The following is a 10,434-nucleotide window of genomic DNA, read 5'->3' on the forward strand; positions in this document are numbered from 1 at the left end:
ATGTCTTGGTAACATAATCATGGTCGTCTTCGTCGTCGTCATCATGGTGTGTGATTACTATGGTTTCTGGAAGACAACCACAGTGATTGTCGTTGTTCTTGTCTTCATGACACATTGTGATGAATGTTGGTAACAATGTAGAATCAGAATGAGAATCAGAAACACTAGTTGTAGTTTTTGTGAGATTCTTAGCTCTTTCAACTTGATTATTCCAATCGGTTCTACAAAGAACAAACAACATGAGAACCGCACAACATCCTTGGGCCGCAAGCAACCCAAACCAAAGCCCAACAAAGCCCATTCTCACAACAAACCCAAGAAAAACAGCAACCGGCATACCCACCAAATAAAAAGAACCCAAGTTGATATTCGCACCCACCGTAGGCCTAGCACTCCCCCTCAACACACCACACCCTGTTGTCTGAGGACAATTCCCAATCTCACAAAGCCCAACAATCGGCAAAACCATAGCCGTTAGATTAAGAATCTCTTCATCGTTTGTAAACAATCTCCCCCATTGATTCCTCATCAAAATAGTAAAAACCATAGCCAAAATTCCCAAACCAAACCCACAAAACATTGACACTATCATAGAAAAACGTGCTTTTGAAGGAGAATTCTCACCTAACAAATTTCCAACTCTAGTCGAAACACCAAGACTAAGAGAAGAAGGAAAAACATAAACCAACGACGTCGTTTGAATTAGAATCCCCATTGAAGAAATCGTTGACTTTGGGTTGACCAAAAGCCCACACAAAATTATCATGAGTTCATACCACCACCATTCCAAACAGACAGAAACACACGACGGAATCGAAAGTTTAAGCAACGAAGACCATCCTTTCAAACATTCCATACTAGGAAACACCCATGAATCTTTATATACACCAGAGAAAAAAACAAAAGACGAAAGGAAAATCAAAAGGTTAAGATTAAACCAAATCATTGCTATTGCCACCCCCGCCACACCCATTTTGAAATAAACCACAAGAACAAAATTCAAAGGAACATGAAGAATAACAGACACAGCTGAACAATACGTTAATGGCAACGTTATGTTTTGTGTTCTTAGGTAAATACGAAGAGGATGAAGAAACGAGAGAAACAAAAGATCCGGTAAAGAAAACATGATGAAAGTTTGTGCTGTGGATGAAATTTCTTCATCTTGGCCACATAACAAGAGAATATTTTTCATGTTAAGCCATAGATATGAAATGGGGATTGAAGTAGAGAGAAGCAAAAGCGTTGTTTTTTGAAGAGTTAAACCGAGTATCTTCCATTGTTTAGCTCCGTAAGCTTGTCCACAAATAGGTTCCATTCCCATGGCTAAACCAGAGATGATGGAGTAGCCAGTGATGTTTGCGAAACCTATGGAGAGAGAACCTCCTGCTAGCTGTGTCTCGCCGAGATAGCCGAGGAAAAGCATAGAGATCATGGCTCTTGAGTATAGGAGTAAACCAGTTATGGCGGTTGGAACTGATATTTTACCTATGGCTTTCATTTCATCTATCACCTGAAAAATTATATTAATGCAGAAAAGAAAGAGAAATAATTAATATGTGTTTGTTTGTTAATCATGAAAGTGGCATGTGATTGTGACTAAAGAGAGATAGATGATAGCAACTAGCTACCAACTTCATTTAATATAAGTGATTATTATTTTGGTTCTATTTGATTGTGATTTATGATTATACCTCATTTGGAGTTGGCCATCTTTGAAGTTCATTTGGATGGTGAAGTTCATCATGACAATTTAGGAGTGGTTTTGGGTTTGGACTTATGAGGTGTGTTTGTGTGGGAGACAGAAAGGGAGATGTTGAGGATGGTTTGGGAATGGGATTGCACATAGTGATGGATATGTACACAAGTTAGAGAGAGAGAGGGAGGGAATGCAGAAGTGTTTTAGGAGAGAGAGAGAGAGAGAGAATGGTGAGGATGGTTTGTGTGTTGTGTTTGTGTATGGGAGGAAGAATATGAAGGTGGGAGTGTGTTTTTATGCATGAATGAAAGGTATTTGGGGCCTACAATTGTAACGTGTCATAAATGTAACAAAATGCTAAAATTTATAATGTACTAGTTACAAGGGACATTTTATTTTTCTCTTATTCCAACACATATTGTCTCTCAAAAGTAACACTAAATTATTTACCCTACCTAAAATTTATTTACCATCAAATCGTTCACGAGACTCAAATAAAAATATTATAAAACTTTTACTGATTCATAATATATTTTCTCAATGATTTTAAATAGAAACCAGATATCATCAAGCTAGGAAATACTACAATGAGTGGCAGATTTTTTTTAAAAAATTTAATACTATTACATGTCTTTAAGTGCTTTTGATTTATTTTTTTTAGATCTTGAATAGATGATTCAAAGTTTAATCTTTGACAATATTTAAATAAATAATTGGCTGTAAAAAAATAAAATTTATGTTTTTTTAAATAGTTAACTTATAAATATTAATGAGTTATTTAGATGAGAAAAGGGGTGATGCACTGACAGTGTAAAAATATTTTACACTGTCAACTAATCACCACCCATGTATCTAATTAAACCATTTTTTTATTAAAAAAAAACTTAATGACATGGCACATTTATGATTTTCTATTGGATGACAGTGTAAAATTATTTTACACTGTCAGTGCACTACCTTTTAACTCTATTTAGATTAATACATAAATATAAATTGAGAAATATAAATAAATGTTAATGTACATTTAAATAAAAAAAATATAAAACTATAAAAGATTAGGCTAAACGAAAGAAATGGCTTGTGGAGGTTAATGGGAGGCAACCGACTTTATTTTAAGTTTAATGGATTTATTCGGTTTAATGGTATTTTTAGCGGTCAAATCAATAACAGAGTTTTGATTTGACAGTGATGGCCCAAACCAAACTAGTGGATTCCTTGGTTGGTTTAATCTTAGCATAGTTATTAGTATTAATTAACAGATTTGTATCTGGATAATACTTTTTAAAACACCATGTTTCTTATCTAAAACAAAAATAGTCGCGTTAAACCCGCTCATTTGATAGTTGTACAGAGATATCTGATTCTACAGAGATATTTGACTCAGATGCAGATTTAAACTTGCTGAGATTGTATTTATTTACTTATGTGAAATTTCAGCCAAGGGTACACAGATATGAATGTGGTGGTGATTCATAATTTGTTTTTACTGTAGCTAGTAAAAAAACAAGGTTTGGCATTGCATGTTGTTGAAGCAATACATGCATGATGCATGTTATGTTTGATTCCAAATTCCAAACGCAACTACAGTCTAAAAATAGACGGACCGTGTCAAACACACAAACATTCCCTTGGCTACAACAGAGGAAGCAACTTTTCTTTCCAATCCAATGTAGGCCCCACACTCTCATCCTCATATGCATATACAACAGTATTATATAAATCACACTTTTATAAAGTTTATCTAATTTGATTTCGTGGATATGTATATGGATTATGCAGAGGTAGGTGTTGGTGGTATTATATATATCATGGAGAGACAGGGACCACCTGTTGTGTTAACAGTTAATGGAGAATGATGGTAGTTGGCCGTATAGACAAGAGACAGATGGGAGATATGAAACATTAGAGAAATTAATTATAACCATTTAATTAGTACTAATTACTTGCATCTTTAATTCATTATTAGAAAAGTTAATCTGAAACATATGGCCATATCCCATGTCAGATTCCATTGCTTTGTATTGTAGCTCATGCACTTGATGTCAATGAAAGATATGTATCAAACAAGGGAACCCAATGCTCTGAAAATAAACCAGAGATTCACAAGTTCTGACAGTTTAAAAACAAAGTCTTGTTTCCAATGAATGGATTAATAATACAATACGGATTCGAAAATAACCCGTCTCTCGAAATTTCGCATCCTCTTTTGATGCTGCTGCTGCTACTCAGGATGTTGCAGATATCTCTCACCCAAATGATTTGATTCAAATATATTTTTAAAACAGATAAAAACTCAAGATCAATGTAATGATGAAGTTTGGATTTACTGTGCTGGTCCATCTAAAAAAAGTATATTTGTCTAATAAATAATGTAGCTTAAAACAGGTAGTCCTATTGCAGAAAAGACAGTAAAAATTGGCACTAGCAACAATAATGCTCCTCTTAACAGATTCGCTTATTGTGTACCCTCCAGCTAAACCTTTTTCCACAGCCAATGTGAGGTAAGATGCTTCCGCCAGAAAGAGATTTCTCCATTGACATGAGTAAAATCTACAACATCATTGAACAGAAAGATGCAGATGAGTATTTAACATCTAAAATTTAATAGTCCAGATTCTATAAATTAGCTAAATAAACAATAACAATGGCAGTGTAAGTGTTGTACATTTAATGCTCTTATCAGCGGTTAGCGCTAATGAACCATAGACTATAATATTAACCTGCAATGTTTAGATTCAAACATAACAAGGTTTGCAGGCTAACCAAACTAGCAAATTCCAGTTGTGCAATTGGCACATGGTTCAAAAATTGGATCACTAGTAGTTAGGACAAATGATGATATAAGGTGGGTATTTTTTTAATGCTCTTTCAGTTTTAGTACCAGGAATTGTACGAGTAGAATTGAAAGCAAATCAGACATTCATGAAGAGTGAAATGTACTTAACATGAGAATTCATTCCATGGTTCAAAAGAAGCAAAGTAAATTAAATGTAAGCATTAAATGACCCTTATAAATCACCAACAAAAACCCCTTAAATTGATTATCTCGGGGAGATTAGTCTTTAGAGTCTATAGTTACGTTTAAATTAACGTTTGGATCAGCACGATTAACATACTCACTAACGGAAGCACCGATGCACACCTTAGCCTCAAACTAAAAGAACTTTTCATGTGGAACGGAATAATTTCCAATCAGCTGCAACTCATCTGATTGGAAAGGATGTTGCCTAAGTAAATTTGGAACCTATAGAAGATGCCCCCCCAAGTACTTTCCCACCACATTTAATCTTCAAAAGAAACATTTTTCACAGGTGGGACAGATTTACAATGAAGAAATTCCCCACTGAATTCAGATAATCTAATCAATATTTTGGTGACAGCTTTTATGATTACATTTGAGTTGTCAGGATGTTTGAAAAAGTAGTGCAATATGAATTGCTTCTTTTACATTGTTCCGTAATCCTTATACATCAAGAGCATTCATTCTTTCTTACATCCAGTACATGGTCCCCCATGGATAACTAAACATATATTCCCACTGTTTTAAACAGACCACTCACTCATCAGGATTACCAAGAAGAAGAAAACAAGGAAAAGTTTCCAAAACTTGAGAAAATAATAGCACTCTAAATTTAGGTCATTGGCTTTAAATAATGACCAATCAGATGAAAATGCGTCAATGTATTCAGTTATTTGTATTAGAAAGAAAAATGGGCAAGGAGTTCTAAGGGAAAGGAAAACTTGATAGAGAAACAACTAATAATCGAAGTAAAAGTGTTAACTTAATTATATACAATTTTTTTCTACCAGTTCAATTCCATAATCCATCTTCAAAAGAAATCGCTAGCAAAAGCAGATCGAACATGATACCTCATACTGGGTTTCTAGGCTTTTGAGAACCAGTTTGGGGAATAGCAAAGACAGCTAAGACTCCACTGACAAGAGCTGCAATAGCTGCCACGGCAAACGCCGGAGAGTTTCCTCCGCCAAATAACTGATCCCATGGTCCACTTCCTAAGGACACTACCATCTGTTTCAAATATGAAAAATATATAAACTTTGTAACTAACACAAATGCAAATCCTGGAATATTAAACTTGTTAAACAACAAAAGCATAAGATAACGTCTATAAGAGAAAGCGTCAGCAAGATATATTAAATCTCAGTAGCAATTTTAATTGCTTTGAATTGTGCAAAATTTTCTTTTTAAGTTGTATTCCTTGGGAGCGTAATGCCCATACTCTTCTTGAGTGTTCTTTCTTATCGTTAAATCTTTCAGGTGATAAGAATTTCTCCATGGCTCTAGACCTTCGGTGTCAGGCCATGGTTTCTTTAACAAAATCTTCTCTAAAGATACGCAAAGATTGTAACCTTTATTGTTTTTTTTTTGGGAGATTTTTTGTGTTTGTGCTTTTGTTGAAGGGGATTTGTCAGGCCATGGTGTCTTTAACAAAATCTTCTCTAAAGATATGCAAAGATTGTAACCTTTATTGTTTTTTTTTGGGGAGGTTTTTTGTTTTTGTGCTTTTGTTAAAGGGGGTTTATTGGGCCTGTTTGTGTAAGATTTTTAAAAAATCACTTTTGATTTAGAGATTAAAAAATAACAAATTATAATTGAAAAAGCATTCAAGTTGAAACACTATGCATATTAAATTAGTTTTTCATTAATATGGTTGAAAAGGCGTAGCCGTATAGTCACCATAAATTGTGTTTTCTTTCTCTTCCATTAAAATTGATATTTTTTCTTCAGTAGTTAATCAAAACAGCTATTTCATTTGTAACATAAAAATCATTTTTAAAAAAAGCTTAAACACAAACACAACTAAAGCATAAAAAATGTTCAAAAAATTTTATTTAGAAAAACCCATTGAGAGATCAAAAAGTCAAGTTTTCATGCTTAGGTTTTGGCCACTTTGTAGTGATGGTACATGATTGCAGGCTATAATCTTTCTGCCTCGTGCAACTAGAAGTTTTAGAAGTTTAGAAGACAACATGTATATCAACCTCAATTAATTGATTATTCAAATTATAATTGTTTAGATGAAATTGTGAGTGGCCATCTCAAGACCCGGGACCATTTATCACATATCTGTTGAATTGTTTAGCATTCCCAATAGTTGTTTAAGTCAACCAATTTGTCTTAAATAATAAAAACATATTATCTTGAATTAAATGTGCTATCGAAAGTGCTAAACAATTCCACAGATCTTTATTTGGATCTACCTCTAGGGGTGAATAATTTAAAAATTTAAAAAACAGATATTCGAAAGAGGCAATACCTGTGGGAACACTATTGCAAGATTTAGGACTCCCATTGACAATCCTGAAAGTACCAACAATTAATATATATACTTTTGTATAATCATATATTTCCACAAAGGAATCATAAGGTATCAATCCTGCTCACCTTGGCCGAGCCCCAATGGCTGAATATGTGTAGAAATTAAGGCATATGGAACACTGTAAGTGATCTGAAACAAAAAAAAGGAAGTCAGATTAAATTAAATATTGGACTCTCAATACATACACATTCTTCAACGTATGCATAATCAATGGGGCCATTTCCAGATTTACTTTGCTACACATTGTAGCTCTCAAAATAAGAGTATAATAAAATATGCCAGTTTGACTTGAGAATATTATGCGGCCAATATTCAGTCAAGAGTCGAGAAATTTCACATGTTATGAACCATTGAAACTTGGAAGTGTTTAAAAGAAAAATACAAGAACAAAATATGCATGGTGATTTCAAGGAACTAGGAAAACATCAGGGTTAGTTTGAGATAAAGAGATTATCTAGCCAAAATCAAGTCAATTGACACACTTCACAAGTGAACCGTTGAGACTTCAAAAATACATGTGCAAAAGGACTGATGTTGGTTTCAAGGAACATAAGAGACAGAAAATGCATAAACAGTATGCTTTTAGCAATAGAGAAAGCAACTTACAGCCAATGGAAACCCGAGAACGGTAAAGATTGCCAGTGCACCTATCACGATGCTAGTGGGTGGTAGGTCTTTGCCTAAATAACCAATGTTTTTTGCCACATAGGTTACTACAAGCATTGCTACAAAGCAGACAGCCATTAGGATATTTGCGATTCCCCACACAAATCCAGCCCCCCGCTTCCTGCATAGCTTCTCCATGAGTAATGATGTTACTCCAAGAACAACTGAATTAAGCAATAAACCAAGTGCCCCCATTCTAACTCCGGAATCATAATTAGTGCCTTCATTTGGCTCACCGCCATAAATTTCTCGGCCCATCCAATCAGTATCAAATAGAAGAAAGGGAAACCACCCAACCCATGTTAGAGCAGTAACAGATAATACTATCCATATAGGCTTTGAAAAATATTTGAATGTCCCAAATAGTTCCCACAAAAAAGCTTCTTCCGCACTACCACCGGACTCCTCTGCTGCTTCCGCATCGGGTGCCCCACTTGATCCTAGAGGCACTTCATTAGCTGCTGTGATACTGATATAGGTGGTGACAATCATGAAAACAATGTCCAGAAAGAAAGCAGACTTGAGATTTGCACAGCTAATATTGCATGCAGGGGTAAGTGTGAAAGGAAAGACCTTGTACCAACTACTATATGCTCCAGTTGCATATCCAAGAACGTTACCAATAGCCATAAATAGGGAAAAATAAGCATTTGCGACCCGTGTCCTTCGATGATCCTTACCTTGCATTCGGAAGAAGTAAAAGATAGATCAATAAAGCATGAAAGATGTCAATGGAGTAAATCGGCATTTTAGTCTTTGAAATCGTACAGGTCAGACAATTTAATCCCCCAAATTTGCAAAATGACAATTTAGCTCCTTAAACTAAAAAACATCAATCAACTTAGTCTTCTGCCGAAAACGTTATTTAGAAAACATCTATCCAAACCAATGAAAGACATACATATTATCTTGAATAGTCACTTGTTGCATCAAAATAAACATAAAATCTTTGAAATAGTGCTGCTAAATTCAGGGAAATCACTAAATTGACCGACATTCTTTAAATTTGGTGACTAAATTGCTATTTTACAATTTGAGGGACTAAATTGTCCAACTCTTACAATTTCAAGAACTGAAATATTGTTTTTCTCAATATCAATGTGTAGTTTGCTTTTGACAGCCGGATTGTTTTCATTTTTCAAAAGAATTATAATTCACACAAACACTCATCCAGTCTTTTTCAAAAGAATTATAATTCACATTTCAGCAGCAGCAACAAAATAAAACTAGGGTTTTCAATTTTCATTCCTAAGATCATAATCATAGAGCAAAGAAACTTACCGGTCAGATCACCGAGCAAAGCTCTACAAGGGCCTTGAGTAACATTATTAGCAACATCCAAAATCCAAAACCCGAACACGAAAAACGCGACCGCGCTAGGCCGATGATCACTCGTATCACCAAACCTCCATCCCAAATCCGCAGCATGACCAATAATAAGCACAGACAACGCAATCGAAATAGCTCCGCCTAAAATAAACGGCCTCCTCCTCCCAAATCGACTGGCACACCGATCACTCAAATGCCCAACCAACGGCTGAACAATAAGCCCGGAAAGCGGCCCACACAGCCATATAATACTCGCCCACGCATGCGGAATCCCGAGCTGCTGCACATAGGGGGTTAGAAGAGACAACTGCAAAGCCCATCCGAACTGAATCCCACCGGCAACCGACGCCACTCGGAGTAGCTTGGTGAGCGGAACTCTGTCTTTGGGGCGAGGCTTGGAAGACGAGGGTCGAGTTTTGGAACGGCGATTGGATTGACGGGAGGACTCTGGATTCGGCATTGTGGAAAATTGTGGTGATGTTTTTGGGTTTGGGTGTTCATGTTTAGGTGGTTTGCATGAAGTTTGTGAGCGTTTCCTGAGGACAAGGGCATCGCGTAAGACCAGGTTGTGATTCTGTTGAAACTTGTTAGGAACGTTTTCGGTACAACTGAGATCGATCTGTTTACGGGTGCGTGTCCTGTCCTCCTCACATGATAATCTTGTTTTTTTATTCTACTTTTCTGTTTTCCACTAAGAGCATCTCCAATGGTGCAACCCATTTTTGGGTTCTTTATGGGTCCCACTAGCCACATCATCTTAAAATAATTTTTATAATTTTTATTTTAATTGTATAATTCTAAAAAGTTATTATTGGGCCCACAACTTTACCTCATAAACTAATTTGATTGGGTACCACAATTTTTTCATAGTTGCATTGCAATGCAATGGTACTATGATGTGGCATGTCTAGGTGGAGAACTTATTAGAAGGAACTACCATTGGAGATGGTCTAATCTTCCTTTTGACACCTATGAATCATGTTGGCATGAAAAGTGTTGATGCTATGCTATACATGTGTTAAAAAAAATTTGTTTATGTCAGCAAATGGATAAAATTAAAATTAAAATTACGAATTAATTGTTTAAAACTAAAGAAATAAATAAAATTGAAAATTATAAAATATGAAAATCAAACAATTGAATGAGATCATATTAGAAACGCAAAATTAGAATTTCTTGCTTATCTTTTTTTATGGTTACTCATCTCAATTGTGTTTCTTTATCATTCAAACAATGGTGAACAAATCGTGAACATATGTGTGAAAGGAAGTGGTGGAAAATATTTTCGGTAAAATTGATTTAAATAGTTGTTTTTAAAATATTGTTTTAAATATTTTATTGTTTTATTATAACTTTTTTGGATATTATATTTTTGAAAAATTAGTTAAATTTAAAGTT

At 35.0% G+C, this 10,434-nt stretch overlaps 2 protein-coding genes across 3 annotated transcripts in view; both read right to left on the reverse strand.

Annotated features, from left to right (window-relative positions):
• LOC131654801 (protein DETOXIFICATION 48-like) overlaps positions 1–1,950 on the reverse strand; it is a 2,114-nt gene extending 164 nt beyond the window's left edge. Inside the window, exons 1-2 of the mRNA XM_058924733.1 lie at positions 1,695–1,950; positions 1–1,513 (exon numbers count right to left, since the gene is read on the reverse strand). The exon at positions 1–1,513 is cut by the window's left edge and continues 164 nt beyond it. Coding sequence (XP_058780716.1) covers positions 1–1,513; positions 1,695–1,847 — 1,666 coding nt within the window. The 5' untranslated portion in view covers positions 1,848–1,950. The remainder of the gene's footprint in view (positions 1,514–1,694) is intronic.
• Positions 1,951–3,431: 1,481 nt separating this feature from the next.
• Positions 3,432–9,715, reverse strand: LOC131660143 (sucrose transport protein SUC4-like). 2 transcript variants are annotated; one of them, XR_009300745.1, is made up of 6 exons: positions 8,989–9,715; positions 7,648–8,387; positions 7,107–7,170; positions 6,979–7,022; positions 5,507–5,729; positions 3,432–4,249 (listed from the first exon to the last, which is right to left on the reverse strand). XR_009300745.1 is itself a non-coding variant. In XM_058929299.1 (6 exons), the coding sequence occupies exons 1-5, from the start codon at positions 9,494–9,496 to the stop codon at positions 5,571–5,573; spliced, it is 1,515 nt and encodes a 504-aa protein (XP_058785282.1). In that variant the 5' UTR covers positions 9,497–9,715; the 3' UTR covers positions 3,435–4,249; position 5,570. The 2 variants fall into 2 exon arrangements, 1 of the variants encoding a protein (XP_058785282.1); XM_058929299.1 differs by having other exon boundaries at positions 3,435–4,249; positions 5,570–5,729.
• Positions 9,716–10,434: the final 719 nt, after the last annotated feature.

This window comes from Vicia villosa, linkage group LG3 (assembly GCF_029867415.1).
Source record: "Vicia villosa cultivar HV-30 ecotype Madison, WI linkage group LG3, Vvil1.0, whole genome shotgun sequence".
Lineage (NCBI taxonomy): Eukaryota > Viridiplantae > Streptophyta > Magnoliopsida > Fabales > Fabaceae > Vicia > Vicia villosa.

Excerpts from the sequence above, each read along its gene's own strand:
- LOC131660143 (XM_058929299.1), bottom strand. The coding sequence starts at position 9,496 with ATGCCGAATCCAGAGTCCTCCCGTCAATCCAATCGCCGTTCCAAAACT. Across the intron at positions 8,388-8,988 it reads TTTGCTCGGTGATCTGACCG|GTAAGGATCATCGAAGGACA; the intron begins GTAAGTTTCTTT and ends TCCGAATGCAAG. Across the intron at positions 7,171-7,647 it reads TTCTCGGGTTTCCATTGGCT|ATCACTTACAGTGTTCCATA; the intron begins GTAAGTTGCTTT and ends TTTTTGTTTCAG.